General features: G+C 33.7%; 1 protein-coding gene across 2 annotated transcripts; it reads left to right on the plus strand.

Moving 5' to 3' along the window:
• The first annotated feature begins 13,877 nt into the window (after positions 1-13,877).
• On the plus strand, positions 13,878-19,196 carry LOC107768942 (14-3-3 protein 9-like). 2 transcript variants are annotated; one of them, XM_016588118.2, is made up of 7 exons: positions 13,878-14,050; positions 15,714-16,020; positions 16,126-16,213; positions 17,468-17,577; positions 17,670-17,818; positions 18,692-18,744; positions 18,865-19,196. In XM_016588118.2, exons 1-7 carry the CDS (start codon positions 13,978-13,980, stop codon positions 18,865-18,867), a joined length of 783 nt encoding a protein of 260 aa, XP_016443604.1. In that variant the 5' UTR covers positions 13,878-13,977; the 3' UTR covers positions 18,868-19,196. The 2 variants fall into 2 exon arrangements, with proteins under 2 accessions (XP_016443604.1, XP_016443603.1); XM_016588117.2 differs by having other exon boundaries at positions 13,880-14,050; positions 18,689-18,744.
• The last annotated feature ends 379 nt before the right edge of the window (positions 19,197-19,575 follow it).

Consider the following 19,575-nt stretch of genomic DNA (forward strand, 5'->3'; position numbering starts at 1 on the left):
TCTACCTCCGCCCCTGAACGAGAGCAGGAGACGCCATAGGGTACTACAAAACCTTCATGCAAGCCTAAAGATAATCATTTTTGTTGGTATATATCTTTTTCTAGCACTAGCACTACTTTTGTACAACTCAATTCACTTTTTAGAAATGATGTCTTATGTCTAGGGGTGAACAATCGAAGAGGGCCAATGTGTATTCAGTTCTTTGATCTCCATGTCAAATAATGGAGGCATGAAATGCCATATTTTCCATGTTGATGATGAGCAAAAATTAATCAAGAGTTTTGGTTAAATGCAGATTATAACATTAGTACTTAGAGAAATTACAATACTCTATTCATTTCCTTCCTTTCTTCTAAACTCCATATTGTTCTTTTCCAGTTAGATTTTCATGCATAATTACATGCACTCAACTAGAACATAATATCGTAAAAGGTTTGTAATTTGGTAAAGTTAAATATTTATAACTGCAGAGATCAATTGTGTCATCTTGATGATGCAAACCGAGCTAAGTGATGTTTAACATACTAATTGTTCCTCTATTTTAGGTTTTAAAAGCGTATTAATTCCCGTTTAAGTTAGAAAAAAAGATTTTTAACTGTAGAATATTAGTTTGTTCCAGATACATGTAAAAATTCAATAATTCATTGGTACGATTAGGATAATGCAATTGAGATAAGGAATATTCTTTGCTTTAAAAAACTTTGGCGGTAAGCAAGTACTTTATGCTTCGGAAAATCGGAACAGTTCTCTAGTAAATAAAAAAATAATCTAAACTGTATTATTACGAGGTTAATAAGTGGTCACCACTTTTTTATTCGTACTGTATAAAAAACATAATAATTACATTTGATACTGTTTACCATTAAGTCAAATTACATTCATATCAGTAATTAGTGAAAACACGCTCAGATGGCACTAAGATATATGAACCAAAAAAGAAGAACGATTTGACTTCACACCCACTAGCAAAAACGGACTTTTATAGTTGGGAGAAATTAAAATTTCATCATTCACCCAAATCGTAAAGAAACTAAAACTAGTTGTTAGAAGAGGGGGGAGAATGAGTATCTCAAGATACTTATGGACTCAAACGTCACAGTAGAAAGCTGGTTTTAACCTAGATCAGCAACCTCTTTTTTACGTACTCACATTAAGGTTGGTCCCGGGGGCGAGGCCAACTATTGTAAAGGGTAGTCAACTGATCACCATTTACCGAAATATTATGAAAAATTGTATTATATATATAAATAAAATATTAATTTTAGATGTATAAAATATATATTGAATACCCTTTGTCGGAAAATTTTATTTACTTATTTTAAGTCTGAACGCCCGTGAAAATATCATTCTCAATGATTGGTCCCTCTCCAAAAATCATTCTCTTGAGTTACCATCAGTGGCGAAACTAGGAATTTTCCTTAGGGTGTTCAAAGTTGAAAGAACTAAAAATAATCTCTGACAAAGGGCTATACCTCTAAAACCTAATATTTTACCTATATACGCAGTGTAATTTTCCGACGATCCTTACCATAGTGTAGTTTCGCCCATGGTTACCACAGTGTCCGCTTTAAGGCTCGATTAATCTGAATTCGCGGTCTACTTTAATGAGAAGATAATTAATTTACTCCCTACTAAAGACAATTCAATATCTAGCACTTGAATCCGATATCTCTAATTAAGAATAAAGCAATATTTACGACTCTATCACAATTTGCTAATTATTTTTCAAAAAATATACTCACTTGCTAATAGATTTTTGGACTACTCGCTTTGTCGTCTTTTTACCGACTGAAACTAATCAACAGTAACTCTGTCCCAATATCTAAGTGGGCTCTTTTATTGAAGCAAATTACTTTACTTTTTTTAACAAAAAGTTGAAGAAAAAGACATGGCTATTTTTATGTTGCTTTTGTAGAACAGTGAAGTTAATTCCAAAGTTCTTCTGCACGGGTGTGTACTACCGTACCCACTAATTTTCATTTCACTCTGTCTTTAAAGCATTGTGCTTTCTTTTTTCCTCTCTTTGGAGTTTACAAAATCATACGGGTATTATTATTTTTAGCTCGCTCCAGAATCTAATTATATTTGATTGTCAAAGTATACAAAACTTGTATAATATATATATATATATATATATATACAAATTTTATACATTTTTCGGCTATTATTTTTACAGCGATTATACAGTATCATTTTTCCAACTCTTTTAAGATCATCATATTAAGGGCCCGTTTGGCCATACAAATTTTTTCACCTTTTTATTGAAATTTTTTCACTTTTTGGGAATATGTGTTTGTGTATGAAAATTTCGAAATAATTTCACTTGAAATTGAATTTCGAAAATTTGAGAAACTCCAAAAAGTTATTTTTCAAAATTTTCTCTTCAAATCACTCACAAAAATTCAAAAACAGCTCCAAATTGTATCCATGTCCAAGTATAACTCTTGTTTTCAAAGTACCATTCCACTTGATTTTTTTTTTTACTTTTTCCGAAATATTGCAATTCTTATGTCCAAAAGCCCACTAAGTTGACCTATAATGATAAATAATTCTTCATAGCAAGCATAATGGAGTAACTTGAAAAAAATAATATGTTATAATTGATTAAAGTGAACTGATAATTAAAAAAATTATATTGTCAGCATATATAATTTAATTTTTTTTCATTTAACTCTTTTTTTGAATAGCCAGTAAAGGAGTGTGCATGTCTAATTAACTAAACAATTGTCTTTGGCCATTGATAATTTACTCACTAGTGAGCTGCTCTCTTAGAGGCAATGTATCCCTTTAGTAGAAAGACTAAAGGGAGAAATTTAGAATTAGTCACAATTATAACTAGTAACTGAAAGTAAGTCATACTTTTCAAAACTAATTAAAATTTAATCACTTTTTTCGTGTGGGAGTAATATTTGGACAAGAATACCTAACTTAAAAGAGTGGTAAGAGTACTCGCTTCTTTATCTTTTTTACGTTCTTCGAACTCCATCTAAAGCTAAAACTAAAATTATAGGACTATGTCTCATTTGAGTTCTAGAGTTCCACCACAATATGGTAGAATTTAACTTCTAAGAGTATGAACTCCAGCATTGTAACGATCCGACCGGTCGTTTCGAGCTTTTGCACTTTTGATCGCCAGTTCTCGAGCATGACTTGCCCCGTGTGATGTATTACGACTTATGTTAATCGTTGGTTTTGGTTTTCAGGGTAATCGGAATGAAATTGGAAGAACAGTTCCCAGTTTAAAGCTTAAAATTTGAAAGGTTTAACCAAGATTTGACTTATTTGTATATGATCTCAGATCGGGATTTTTATGATTTGGTTAGCTCTGTTAGGTGATTTGGGAATTAAGAGCGTGATCGGAATGCATTTTTGGAAGTTCATGGAAGGTTTAGGCTTGAATTGGCGAAATTGAGATTTCGGCGTTTTCCGGTTGATAGGTGAGATTTTGATATATAGATCGGAATGAAATTCCGAGAGTTGTAGTAGCTTCGTGTTGTCATTTGGGATGTGTGTGTAAAATTTCTGGTCATTCGGACGTGATTTGGTTGGGATTTTGATCGAAAGCGTATTTCGTAGGATTTTAGAAATTTGGGCTTGAATTCGATGTGATTTGGTAGATTTGATGTTGTTTGAAGTGTTTTGATGATTGGAACAAGTTTGAATAAGATATTGGGTCATGTTGGTGTTTTTGGTGGAGGTCTCGAGGGCCTCGGGGTGATTTCGGATGGTTAGCGGGGAAATTGGAATTTGTGTTGCAGCTTCAGATTTGCTGCTTCTGGTATTTCCGCATTTGCGGTTTGTGGACCGCAGATGTTGCGCCGCAGATGCGGGTGTTTCTTCGCAGAAGCGAAAATGGGTCAGGTGAGCTGGACCGCAGAAGCGGCTAAAGGGATCGCATCTGCGGAAGGTAGATGCGGAAGAGGTTCGCAGATGCGGCTTAGGCCGGTTTAATGAACTCCGCAGAAGCGGATGTGTTGACGACATATGCGGTACCGCAAAAACGGATTTTGGACCGCAGATGCGATTATGTCTGGGCAGAATGTATATATGTCTTCCTTCCCCATTTTTGAAGGGTTTAACCATTTTTGCACTCGGAATTGGGAGCTTTGAGCGATTTTGAAGAGGGGAATCAAAGAGACTTCGTGGAGGTAAGGATTTTGGACTTAAAACACATTCCTATGGTAGAATTTCATGAATTAAGGCCGTAATTAATGGGTTTAAAGGGCTAAAAATAGAGGATTAAGGCTTGAGTTTAAGAGGTCTTTGATGGAGGATTTGAGGGGTCATTTGAACTCCGATTTTGATGTTGTTGATATGTATGAACTCGTGGGGAGACAAGGAATCTAATGATGTAAAAATTTCTGAGTTTCGAGAAGTGGGCACGAGGCTCGAGTTTTGCTACTTTCGGGATTTTCGATATTTTTCGATTGTTTTCGCTTGGGCTTTGCTCCCTTAGCATATTATGATGTATTCATTCTGATTTTGGATAGATTTGACACGCGAGGAGGCCAACTTGAAGGGCAAAGACGTCACGAGCTAGAGATTTCGCCGGTTCGAGGTGAGTAATGACTGTAAATAATACTCTAAGGGTTTGAAACCCCGGATTTGCACATCGTAGTTGTAAGCACATGATTTTTGCCCTATGAAAGAATTACTCCCAAAAAAATTCAAAATAAAACGATTTTTCCTTGGTGTGCAATTTTTGAATTTTTGTGGTATTTTTGTATAATTATTTATATTTTTGTCTGTGCATGTTTATTTGTTTAAATTAATAAAAATATAAAATATGTCGTATTTTTATTTTGTATTTATTTAAGTTTGTTTTACAAAAATGAGAAAATCATAAAAAATAATGTACGTTGCATTTTTAGCATTTAACGTCTAAATTGTGCGATTCTATCGTTAATTGCTATTTAAATGTGCGATAATAGTTATTTGGAATTAATTAGTATTTTTGATAAGTTAATTTAGTTTATAACTTAATTTAGAATTTTAGTTTTATTAGTTAGAAAGTAGAAGAAAATAGAGCAAAAATATAAAGAAAATCGGAATTGGGCCTCTTCTCCAAATTTCAAACCACAGGCCCAAAAAATACCAACCTTCCCCATGACCCGGTCCATTTCAACACGGGTCGACCCGGTCCGCCCCATAACTAAACTATCCGCACAACCCCTTTTCTTCATTTTTTTCATTTTTCATTTCCCTAACCTAAAAAACAATAACATCCCCCCCTCCTCCTCATCTTCTTCTTCTCCAAGAAAAACACCCCAAGCTCCCCTCCCATGGCTTCCCTCGTTGCTCCTGCCCTCCTCACCCATCATCCACCAGCAGTCCACCATCGTCCTCCAACACCCACGAAGCCCACGCCATAAACGACCTCCCTTTCAGCTTCATCTTCTCCAACACCCTTGAAGCTCGGCCATGGACGACGTGAAGCAGCTTCCATGGCTGCCCCATCTTCATCTTCTTCGTCTTCACCTTCTTTGTCGTCGTCACGTCGCCGGAAAACCTTCGTCGAAACCCAGCTCCACCCCGACGCTGTTGCTTCTCTTCCTTCTGCCATGGCCGCGTCTCCTTCTTCTTCTCCATCGTTGCTGCTTTCTTCTTCGTCCAACCTAGTCGACACTGCCCAGTCGACTTCCAGCTGCCTCGACGAGCTTCTGCTTCAGTCAAGCTCCAATGTTCAGCAGTAGCAGCTGTTACTGCTTCACTGCTGCGTGGCTGCGAGCTTCTGCTTCACGTCCAGCTGACCTACAGTTGCTTCTTATTCGGATCGTCTTCGTCGTCGAGTTATTTTGGTGCTATATCTGTTTCCGGGCAGATTTGTTTTCGTTCGAGTTCATCATCGTTCCGATCCGATACACGACTGTAATACTAGCTATTGCAAGCTAATAATGTGGAAGCATGAATACATATGAAGAATGGAATTTTGAAGTGTTAATTTCGCTTTTTCTTTGTTCATTTTATTGATTGTATTTAGGCTATTTCATGTATTACTGAATAATAATTGGAATAAGAGAAAATAACATAAGTTAGTCTTTAATGAATCGGTTTGACAAAACGGGTTAATTCATTAGTTATGAAGGTTTTAAGATTATCAACAGTAGGTTAATTGTGAACAAGTAGCTAAATTTAGCTAAGACATGAATTTAAACTAAATTTCGTGAATTAGGCATTAAGGCATGATTTGAGTTCAAACAAGATTAGAAGAGCGTTTAAGTTTAATAAACTTTCTAATAAGCTTTAGTAATTATGGTTAAATCTAGTTTCAAATAGTTGTGAATAATTAATCTCAATAGTTTTTTTTATAACAATGCGAGTTTTAATCTAACTATATTTGATTCTTTTGAATATTAGTTGTCGAATTTTTATTTTATTTATAATTTCGAAATTTTGAAGTGAAATTCCTTTTCATCAATATTTGTATTAATCTAGCAATTAGTATGCCATGCTTTCTTAAATAAATAAAAAGCTCGTAATTAATTAGGATTTCTTTCTTTATTTTAGAGACTAATTTTAATAGAAAAATGTAGTCGCTTTAAGATTTGTCCATTTAAAATAAATGAGATGAGCCTCGCCTAGTAAAATATATAGATTGCGGGGCCCTCACAAATGTATGCATTAATTATTTAGAACATCGGAGTTGGCCGTCTAGTGAAATTTTACGGCCTTTCCCAAAACAACAATACGCTAGTCGCTCTAGGCGCGCCTTTAACAAATTATTTTCTTAAATATGGGTGTGCATTTATGTAACCCAAATCCAAATCTCAACGGAGTCGAAATGTTTTGATAACCACGGGTGCATTGATTGCGACGTGGTTTGAAATACGTTTTCACAATGTTGCAATTCTCCGTAAAATAATAACAATAAATAAAAATAATAAAAGCGGCTAAAGGATAAAATTTTCACATAAGTTTATAATATGTATTATATTAGATAATCAAGCCAAATATAACAGTTGAGCGACCGTGCTAGAACCACGGAACTCGGGAATGCCTAACACCTTCTCCCGAGTTAACAGAATTCCTTATCCGGATTTCTGGTTCGCGGACTGTAAACAGAGTCATTCTTTTCCTCGATTCGGGATTAAAAATTGGTGACTTGGGACACCCTAAATCTCCCAAGTGGCGACTCTGAAATAAATAAACAAATCCCTTTTCGATTGTCCTTTAATTGGAAAAAACTCCCTTCTGTGTCCCTCGCGGGCGGCGCGGGCGAAAAAGGAGGTGTGACAGTAGTGCTATATTGAGGTGAGACACGCGCTGGATGATGAGTGTGAGGTCTTTTACTACTGGGGATTGTGACTTGGTCCGTCCCGATTGACGATTTTACCGCGTATTTGACTGAAATTTATTTGTTATCATCATGATTTGGGCTGATTGTCACATTTGGGCTTCGTGCCAACTATTTAAACCCTTCGGGGATTTTTATCACTATTTCCTCGCTGCTTTGACTTATTATTTGAACTCAATCTTGTTGATATCTACTATTTTACAAACTCAGCCACTTTTACTCAGATTTGAAACTTATATGATATTTCTAAATGATGTTTTGAGCTGAGAACTACTGTTTTACTAATGCTCGAGGGGCTTGTGATGATTTTCGGATTGAGTGAGGCCGGGGGCCATATGTGAGGATATGCTGAGTGATATGAGGCCGAGAGCCTGAGATACTTTATATACCACGAGGTGGCTTGAGTGATGTGAGGCCGAGTGCCGAGTGATGTGAGGCCGAGTGCCGAGAGATGATGCCACGAGGTGGATTGATATAGCGCTTGGGCCGTAAGGGGTCCCTCCGGAGTCTGCACACCCACAGTGAGCGCGAGTACCCATCATGATCTCAGAGTGAGCCCGAAGGGCTGATATTATTCTGAGAGTGAGCCCGAGGGGCTTGTACTGTTCTGAGAGATTGCCCGAAGGTCAAACCTTTATGTGTTCATCTTTCATATTTACTTGTCATTTTACATGTTATACTATGGTATTTGTGCCTGAGGGGCAGATCTGTGCTTATCGGCACTAACTGTTTTGCATTCATTTGTGTAACTGTTGAAAAAGTCATTTTCAGAAAAGTTTTAAATTGAGCTAAGATATTTCTAAAGATTTTACAGCTTCATTGCTTTTTCTCAAAAAGTTTTACACTGCTTCTATACAAAATGTTGATTTGCTTTACGTGATTTCTTACTGCTCAGTTTTTATTTACCTTTATTACTCACTGAGTTGGAGTACTCACTTTACTCCCTGCCCTTGTGTGCAAATGCAGGTATTTATACACCCGGTAGCGGGTTTTGGCTGATCGGAGGCATGGTTATTGGAGTTTAACGAGGTGGCTGTCAGCGTTCGCAGCACCGCTTTTCTCCCTTTTTGTTCATCAATCCTGTTTTTGTACATTTCAGACCTTGTAGTTGTATTTATACTCTAATAGATGCTCGTGACTTGTGACACCCCGGTTAGGGATGTGTCGGGTTGGGTTTCCATTTTGTTATCTCTATTTTCGCTAAATATTGCTATTGAATCATGTTTGAAGTATCTTTATGTTATTTAACTGTTTAAGAGGGTGAATTGTGTAAATTGGTTGGCGTTGTCATCACGATCGGGTTCGGGGTTAGGGTCGTGACAAGCATAATATATTGGAATTCACATACATAGTGTTTTATTTGAGTTCTAACATTTTTTCATAGAATTCAAACACAATATGCTGGAATTTAACTTCTTAAAGTTTGAACTCCAGCATAATATGCTAAAATTTACATACAAGGTATCGAATTCCAGCACAATGCACTGAAGTTTTATATGCAGGAGTTTCATAATTCAGTATATTATGTTAGATTTTTTTGTGTGTGTGTTTTAGCTAAGGGTATTTTGTCTAAATTTTATCTCAACACTAAATAGTTACTCCCTCCGTTTCATATTAGATGATGTAGTTTGACTCGACACAGAGTTTAAGAAAAAAGAAGAAGATTTTTAAAACTTGTGGTCTTAAAAGCTTATGAGGTAAAAGGTTTGTGGGACCATGACATTTGTGTGACTATAAAAGTTTTTCATTAAGAGTAAATGGGTAAAATGAAGAGTTTAAAGTTGAATTATTTCCAAATTTAGAAATGTATCATTTGTTTTGGAACAGACTAAAAAAGAAAGTACCTTATCTAATATGAAATGGAGGGTACTATTTTTTAATTACTTTGAAAAACAGACTATTTTTCAATTATCATTCGAAAACTCATCAACCCATACTATTTTGACTATATTAGATCACTTTGACATTTTGTGCAACATTGAGTTATTGGATCTCTATACAAATAACTATTTTAATTTACTGTTTATTTTTTCTAGTCGGTATATATAGATTATACTCTGGTTATAAATATATATACATGGATTATACATATATTACATATTCACCAATTATTTTTAGCTTAACCGGTTGGGTAGACGACTATTTAAGTTAATTCTTCATGAGGGATTTGTTATCCCACACTTATTTCAAACTAAACCTATTAGGAAAAAGGATTTTTATATTCATATACACTATTTGAAACTTTATTATAAAAAATGTCCATATTTAGTTAATTAGCGACATAAATAAATTTTTATTTACAAAATATATATATTCCACCTTAAAAGGTATATAATCCATTATTAGTGCCTCAATATACGGTAATCAATTAAACTCGTGTAACCGAATCCTTGGTATTTCTCACGTTCAGAGGAAAGAAATAAGGGATAGGTAAGGATATTGGCTTTTACGCTCCCCAAAACCAGGGGCTTTGAGTGCAGCAATTTTCAGTGCTCCTCTAAGTTTGTTCACAACCAGAGTGGCTAGAAGTCTTCAGCGATTATTAACAGATCCACCCCTGATTGTTTTTTCCAAAACATTAACTAAGTCCCTTGCATTCTTGTCTACCAGAAACAGCTGGAAATTTAAAAAAAATATCTATCCATAACCCATTCTTTAGCACAACCAGGAAATAGTATTCAAAGATAACATGCAAAAAGAAATGTCATGGCAAATCATAATAAAAATAAATTTCATACAATTAATTATATATTATACAACTTATCTACAATTTATCTAAAACTTTCATATATTATTTCTACCCAGTTATATACAAGTACAATACCATACCACTTAAATATATTTTTATACAAAATTTATACAGTATGTCTTTTGTATATTTTGTATCTGATTTATACATAGTAAAAATAAATTTCATACAACTAATTATATATTATACAACTTATCTACCACTTATCTATAACTTTCCTACATTATTTTCATCCAGTTATATACAACTACAATATCATACAACTTAAATACAATTTTTATATAAATTTATACAACATTCATACAATATTTAAATAAAAAAATATATATAAACAACAGAATATATTTTTCTATAATTTTCCTACAACTTTACTACAATTTTGTAAGTATAATGTATGTCATGTCTTCGAGTTTCAATATGAATTTCAGCAAAATCAAGTATAACCTTCACCAAAACACCTTCGAAATTGAGATATAAACTCCAAACAATATTTTTAGTTGTTTGCAACAACACCCCCTCTAAAAAAAATAATGGTTTTTGAAAACTCAAATTCGAATTCAAAACTTTTTAATAACTGTCAATGGTGGAATTGCTGCTCGTTTTTCCTTTGCTCTACATTACTAGAATTAGGGATTGAGAGATACAAAGAGACGTAGAGAGGGGGGGGGTAGAGAGAGAGCACATGAGGGAGAGAGAATAAGGATGAGAACTAATTGATTCATTATACTCTGGTTATACATATATTATATATCACCAATTATTTTTAGCTTAAGCAATTGAGTAGACGGCTATTTAAGTTAATTCTTCTTAAGAGATTTGTTATCCCACACTTATTTCAAACTAAACCTATTAAGAAAACGATTCACGAGCGTTTGTTGGTTTTTGGGCTTGTGAGGGTCCAATTCTAAAGTATAACCCAGCCCAATACTGCTAATATCCTTGGTCCAATTCTAAAGTGTAGGCCACTATCTATATCTATTTAATTTATACTATATTAAAAGCACGAAGGCCATTAGCGAAATGTCGTTCGCCTTTTTTATCTCTTAAAACACGTAATACAGTAATTTGAGTATTTCATTAATTTTGGATACTAATTATTTAATTAATTTTCCTACAATTTAGGAATAGTCATTTATTGTTAATAAACTTTTTGCCTAAACGTTCACTACACGCTGGGAAAGAATGCTTTCTAATTCCATTTATACTTTGGAGTACTAAATTTCTCCATTCTCCTTCTTAGATTTAGGAGACTTCCTTTTTTAGCTAATTAAATTTGCCTAAACTAGGAAAGTTTGTCGTTCAACTCCATTTATATTTTGGATTATTAAAATTTCCCTTTTATCATTTTAAGTTTAGGAGATTTTTTTGTAATTAAGATTTTGCCTAATTTTTACTAGACAAAATAATCATTTAATATTTTTTTTAATATTTAAAATTTTGAGATCAACTAAAATTTTAGTTGTTAATTTTTTTTCTTATCTGTGTCAACACTATAGACTTTTTGATAGGAGAATTAAATTTGAATTGGAAGAGTATTTATTATATATTCCTAATAAAATTGAAAATTATTTTGAGCATATTGTAATTATTCTCGGACGATTTGTTATGTCTATTTAATTTATTTTTTGGTAATTATAATATTTTATTACGAAGTAAACATTTTGTACAAGAAATAAAAATAAAATTGACTGAGAGCTGGACATTCCCCCAATCCCAGGTAAAATAAAACTCTTACAATTCCGAAAACAACTAGACAACAACAAAAAATCACAAAGAATTTTTTATCACAACTCAAAGTTCCTATGTAATAAGCTAAGCAATATTCATCTTATATATAACCGTAATGTGCTAATAAATAGCAAACTCCTTATATAACATATTTTGACAATTGTAACATAAAAGTTAAGTAAGGAATTTATACTTATTGTCTTTGCCAAATTTCTTGTGAAAAATAACTTTAATTGTATAATTAGAAATTTAAAAATACATGTGCTTTATTAAATAGTTAGAGTTATTATCTCATATGCAAATAGTAAATGTGTAGTTATTTTATCCAAGTCACCCAAAAATCTCTTCTCAACATTTTTATTTTTTTAAATCCAAATATTAAATTCACAATAGAAATGAAAAACTAAAATACTCAGTTTCTTATTTAAACAAATTATTTTGTTTTCTTATAGAATTATTTTATAGATTATAAACCATTAAATAATTTTTAATCAAACCAGACTTAGAACTGGCTATAGACACATATGGAACCTAAACATCAATTGAACACTGATGAAAGAATAAATTTTACATCTGGATGCATGCTTATAAGTTTGGACAGATAAAAGGCTCACTCCAAAATGAAAAATAAAAATAAAAATTAATCAAAATGTACTTTCTGGATTCTACTTTTACGATAGTGATTTATATTAATTAAGTTGAATATTTAGTTGAGTATATTGATAGAGATGATTAAGAACATCCACATAGTTTCTTCTTTTATTGAGTTATCTAAATGTGATCAACAACCATTAATTTTAAGAACTTACACTTGTTTGTTTAACTTTTAAGTAATACATGACTCAAACATAATATAATAACTATGATCTTTTAAAATCTTATATTCATAGAGATTGGGTACACGCGCAACACGCGTACCAGAAGACCAGTAATATTTAAAAGAGAAAAAGCTACTGGACAATATCAGTTAGTATTGAATTTGTTAACTGACGAAAAACTTGATTTTGAAGAAATATTGGAAAAATGGTATTGTGTAGCTGTTTTTAAAATAATAGCTGAGAAAATAAATATTTTGTATACATCTATATTTTGTATGTTACAAACAAAATTTATACAATTTTTATAGATTCTTTCGGCTACCGAATCTAAATAGTTTCTTGCACGGGCTAAAAATAAACCCCCCTAAAAATATTCAAATTAATTATGAAAAATATGATGTGCTCCCATCTGGTTAACTCTTCAAGGGGCGTAAGAATGTTGATCATTTATGTGAAAAGAAGAATTAACCATACTTCTAGCATACTTTTTGCTAGTTATAAGCTTGAAATTATTGAACTTTCTTTAGCTCTATACTCTAATAAAAACGATATTTTATTTTATACAAACAATGTGTCACATTTCATGACTGAGGAAGCTATCATTATCAAGTCCTAATTAAACAACTCTACTAAAAACTGATAATATTTGATGTGCTGCTCCTGGCGCAAAATATTAATAGCTTAAAAGTAACAACAAATTCGAAATTCTGTTATTCAATGATCATGTTGAAGTTCTATCCCTTTTCATAATCTTGAATTTACTCCAATTTTGTTGACATATGGTGTCGAATCAGAAAATTTTAGTGGGTTAAATTCATGCATGGATCAATCCGCAAGTCATATTATCTCTTTTCTCGACCCAAGTTATTAGCAAAGAGTCAAATTTGCTCCTGAATTATGTAAATTTATCTAATTTTTCCTTCGGTTAGTAGTGAAGGCCATCTATATTCTAGCCGTTATTAAATCGACTCTAAAATATTATATTATTCACTAATAGACTACACTTTAAGACTAATGTCTCTAATTAGCATAATATTTCACCATGTGTCCCCAATTTAACGTTAATTTGGGAGTGAGAAATAGATGAATAATAGATAAAGTTTTCATTAAATATTCTTTTGTCTTTCAAAAATTTTCATTAAATTTTCAAGGGGGATAATATTACCTAAAGAAACTTTGTTGGGGGTTATCTATCAAAAGCGAAGAGCTCAAGGGGAAGTATTGCAATTACCCCTTTTTCTAAGCCCTTTGTTTAACATTTCCACTCACTTTCTCTTCTCTTATTCAAAAAATCGTGGTAGAGTAAACAAAATCGTCAGAGCCAGAGAACCAAAAAGAAAGGGGAAAGTGAAAAGAGAAGAATCTCCTTTGGCTCACAGAAATTGGACATGGCTTCCTCAAAAGAACGCGAGAACTGCGTCTACATCGCCAAACTCGCCGAGCAAGCTGAACGATACGACGGTTAGGGTTTTGATCTCAATTAATTATTTTTTTCTTTGATTTATATGTTTAATTAGAATGTTTTTATATCTGATTGCTAAGACAACCTTCAAAATCGAATATCAAACTTCATCTCTTCTAAATTTATACTCTATCTGTCCCAATTTATGTGATGCTATTCTGTATCTGTTTATTCGACAACCTTTAAAATCGAAAATGAAACTTCACTTCTTCAGAATTAGTATTTGTTTTTGCCTAATTATGTATTTAATGTTTTTGAGCTTCATATCTGCTTAATTACACTAATTTTTTATCTGGTTATTCATATAAACTTCAAAATCGGAAATCAAATTTCAGTTCTTCAAAATTCTAAATTTTGGCTGAGCTTATACTATTTGTGATTTTAATTTGTCAATGAATTGTTTTGGACCTCTGCAGTTTAATTTTAGCAGTATTCGTGTCAATAGTTATTTAAGAAAAGACAATAGTTATTCGTGTCAGTAGTTTTGATCTCAATTAATTATTTTTTTCCTTTAATGTATGTTCAATTTTAGACTAATTTTATATCTGATTACTAAGACAACCTTCAAAATCGAATATCAAACTTAATTTCTTCAAAATTTACACTCTCTCCGTCCCAATTTATGTGCTGTTATTTCCTTCTTTACTTCTAATTTAGTGTTGGTTTTTGTCTAATTATATATCTCAATTAATGTGTTTGAGCTTTATATCTGTTTAATTACACTAATTGTGTATCTGGTTATTCATATAACCTTCAAAATCAGAGATCAAATTTAAGTTCTTCAAAATCCTAAATTTTGGCTGACCTTATACAGTTTGTGATTTTCAATTTGGTGATGAATTGTTTTTTGACCTCTGCAGATTAAACTAGATTATTTTAGCAGTATTCATGTCAATAATTATTTAAGAAAAGACAATACACTATACATAGAAATTTCTGGAGGAAATATTTTGATTGGAATATTACCCATTTTTATCTTAGACAAAAAGGAGGCAAAGAGGCATGCTTTAAGAATTTAAAGATCGTACGATGATAACCAAATACTAAAGTTGGTACTACTAATATTGATACTCCAACAACAACTATGCTTCACCCGTAAACAAGTTGGAAATTGGAATTGGCCATATTGGAATCCTCACTAACCATGTTTCCCATTTAAATTCATCTCAGGCCAACATTTTACAAAATAAAAATAAAAATGAAAAGTACTAGAAGTTTTCTATATTTCCTACTGATGTATTACTAATATTGATAATTGAAAAAAATGCATTTTTTTTCTCATGATTCATCAAATCCAGAAAGCTATAAAAAGATTTCGAAAAAAAGTCTTTCTTGATTGGATAAAAATGGATGAAAAAAATATTTACTCGTCCATTACTGGATCTGACATTTTGGTTCTTCCTAGAACTTTTACTGCTTTATAATGCATGTGAAATAAACCTGTGGATTATACCAAGAGGTTACTTATATTAAATTTGAATAATTCGCGGCGTTGTTTAATTCTGTTTTCCTCCTTCCTTCTTCTCCTCGGCAATTAAAATGGAATTAGGTTCCTCTTTATTGTTAAGAAAAAGGGCAGCTGTTGCACTAAGCTCCTGCTATGCGTGTCCTCTTTATTGTTAAAAAATGGATAGAGTTTTATATCTTTACACCATTCTACAGAGATGGTTGATGCAATGAAAAAGGTTGCAAATATGGATGTTGAATTGACTGTGGAGGAGAGGAATTTGCTTTCTGTTGGATATAAGAATGTTGTTGGTTCGAGGAGAGCATCATGGAGGATCTTATCCTCTATTGAGCAGAAGGAAGAGTCAAGAGGAAACGAGCTGAGTGCTAAACGGATCAAGGAGTACCGGCATAAGGTTGAGAAGGAGCTAACTGACATTTGCAGTGATATCATGACTGTTATCGATGAGCATCTAATTCCCTCATGTCCTGCTGGTGAATCATCTGTGTTTTACTACAAGATGTGAGGGCTTTTGCATTAATCAGTTTGAGTGGAAAATATTGTATTTGGTGACATGGGAAGTCCTAAACTTCAGTGTTTGTTCATTTGGTTTATCTTTGCATACAGGAAAGGGGATTATTATCGCTATCTTGCAGAGTTCAAAACTGGTACCGATAAGAAAGAGGTGTCTGATCTTTCATTGAAGGCGTATCAGGTAATAATTGCTTGCACTTAGCTTCTCAAATATGTTGGTACATATAAGAGACCTGTGTTCTCCCCTTTTGCTTTGGGCTAATTGCTTTTTATGCAAGAACCGATCACATCTCCTGCTTGCTTGTCCATATTGGAAGACTTAAATTCAGGCTTTTGACCTTTAAAGTAGCTTGCTATTTTCTTTAAAACTGCATTAAATGGATCACTCATATATAGAGCTGTATCCTCTGACTGGAGATTGAGTTCTTTAATGCAAGAGAGACTGTGGACTCTTTTGAGCGGCAAACTTCACGGATGTCAAAGTTGGATGGGTGTTATTGGTAGAAGTACCTTTAGTTGGATTGTACTACACATGATAAATATCCTTTTGTTTGTTCTTCCTGGATGCAATGAGGGTTTAGGAGGATCCTGGACGAGGGGGTTATTTTTTTAGAAATATTTAAAATTTGTTTTTGGCCTTACTGTTATTCAGTGGAATACCTTTCACTTTTACTTGATCTGAACATTGTTTGATTTACTTGTTAGTTTAGTTGTTTTTACTCACTTTTCACTAAAAGCATATATGTGTAGACGGTTGAGGGGAGAGGAGGTTGTTTTTGTTGGTTGAATTAAAACTTGATTTGCACACAGAGAGTTTGCTTCAACGAATTAGTTTATGACATAGAGCTAATTATTGTTCTTGTGGTTTAGCTATGGTGAAATCCTTTAGTGATTGGTTGTTTCCTGCTGTGCAATGATAAGTTTTAACTTCGAGTTATTTGGTAATGATAACAGTGCTAGCGGAGAAGCTAACAGATATACAATCCAATACCATTGATGAGAATCTAGAATGTGACATATTGGTTACAGCCTACAACTTTGGGCATTAACCGTTGCCACATGAGCAAATGCTCCTTTATATATTCTTGTTTCTTTTGACTTCACGATGCAGCACACAGCATAAAAGTGATACCCCCTTCCTGTTTTGTAATCTTTAATCTCTTTCACGGACAAGTACATTTTGTATCCCATGTTTTGGTACTTGGGTGTTGCAAAGCAAACATCTTTTGCATAAAAGTATGATGTCATTGTAGGAGTCTACTTAATGTTGTTATTTCAAGTTCTTAACATTACAAACATGATGCGTAGCCTCTTTTCTCATCCTTTTCTACCTTTTCATCTCTCCATGTTTGATTATAGTTGGTTATGATTACATAACACGTGAATCTATGTTTATCTAGTTCTACTTATTATTCCTACTAAATCTCGTGTGCAGTCAGCTACAACAACTGCTGAGGCTGAATTACCACCTACACATCCCATTAGGTTGGGTTTGGCTTTGAATTTCTCTGTTTTCTACTATGAGATCCTGAACTCTCCTGAGAGGTCTGTCTTTCGTCTTTCTGAATTATCACTTTCTTGAAGTCTATTCGCAATCTATATGTAATCTCAGCTGATTAATAATCTGTTTTCTCCAGGGCATGCCACCTTGCAAAGCAGGCTTTTGATGAAGCAATATCAGAGTTGGATAGCCTGAATGAGGATTCCTACAAAGATAGCACCTTGATTATGCAGCTTCTTAGGGACAATCTCACCTTGTGGACTTCTGATATTCCAGAGGATTCAGGTATACGTCAAGTCATATTCTCAATTTGCCTTGATATTTTTGTATAGTCTACAACTTGTGGGTGCGGATTCAGTTGGCTTGTTATGATTGCTAGCATAATGCACTCTTCTCTCTTTTATTTTTAATTTTCTGTTTAAGGCTGAAACTACTTTCATTGGGTTTTGTTTGAACTTTCTGACAGCCCTTTCTGGTATATTTGCCATAGTTGTTGAATATTATGGACAGTAACTTGTCAATCAAAGATATCAGATATCGTCAGGAATACCAATTCATTTTCAACATGACATTTCAGAATTTTGGAGTGCTGTTGTTTATTTTCGGGGAAAAAGGAATCCAACCAGTCTAAAAAGTTTGAGGATTTTTTTTGAGATGAAAGTTTGAGGATTTTCTTTTTCATGCTACATCCAATGATTTGTCGGACATAGGATAATCTAGTGGGAAAGGGATTGTACAAATGTTTCATACTTTTGTTATCTTTTGATCGAGGATGGGATGAGATACTTCTCTTTCTCAAAAAAAAAAAAGTGAGATTGGGATTACTGCAACTAGTAGGTTAAGACTTTCAATGTTCTAGGATTCGCCAATTGTATTCTTTGCAAGGCTTCAGCTTAAATGTCACAGATGTTCCTGCTTGTATTGAGGTGGTGAGTTGTCATCTTTTTGTTTTAACATTCTTCAACCGAAATGACTTTGAAGAGGGATTATAATCACAGCGCAACCGATATTTTGATGCTGATAAGGCCATAACAAATAGGTTCTCTATGACAGTATAGAAACTCGGTTAGAAGAATACAATGCCTTTTCTAACATTTAGAAGATATTGGCTTTCTAATTATTCTTGTTGTATTTTCTGTTTTCCCTTCTCAACAGAAGATGCCCAAAAGGGAGATGCAGCCACAAGCAAAGCAGGAGGCGAGGGTGCCGAGGTGGGTTTCTTCGTACATCTTTCTGGTCCTTCATTCAAATAAATATTTGTTTTTCACCACTCTTTGAGTAGTTGACTTTCCGACCCATTCCGAACCATATCTTTTCTTATACTTTTGCAGTGACGGGACAACATATTAGAGCCTACTATGTTATTTAAGGGAGGAGGATGATCACCCAGGGGATGCTTGTTCATTAGGGTCCTTATAAATACTTATTTTATGGGCGTGTCTTGTTATAGTTTGTTTACATATCAGTTTGAAGTCTTTATGTGGTCAGATTTTGCATCCCAGTGCTATTTCCTCCCCTAATCGTGAGGTGTTCAGTCTTTTAGTTGATTGGTTTGGTCTATAGGTGGTTTTATTTTTCAGATGACTGCCGCAGCCAAATGGAGGATTCGGTGTTTGTTTGTCCTCTCAACCTTCGTTATCTAAATTTCACCAAATTTTTAATATATATCTTGCCTTTTTAGTTTAGTTGGTGCATAGGCTATTGACTTCTTCTCAAATGTCGTAGAATGAAGGTTGCTGGCGTTTCTATGGGTCTCTATTTGCCACTGCGGCAGCTTCTATTCAATTCGAAATCTCTGAATTGAGTTGACAGGACATTAGCCAAAATATTTCACGTCAACAAGTTGGTGAATTGTTGAATGTTGATTTGGTCATTTGGTGTAAGCTCCTTGCTTGTGTTAAACCACCTGGGGTCCCGTTGGCCCTCCCTTCCTACTTCATTAACAAAAGGAATAACGATGGAAGACGAGTTCCAAGTTTTTAAAATGCAAACGAGGACAAGTTGTTTGAGATACGAAGATAACCACGGGAAAGCAGATTCAT

The sequence above is a fragment of the Nicotiana tabacum genome, unplaced genomic scaffold (assembly GCF_000715075.1).
Source record: "Nicotiana tabacum cultivar K326 unplaced genomic scaffold, ASM71507v2 Un00073, whole genome shotgun sequence".
Classification (NCBI taxonomy): Eukaryota; Viridiplantae; Streptophyta; class Magnoliopsida; order Solanales; family Solanaceae; genus Nicotiana; species Nicotiana tabacum.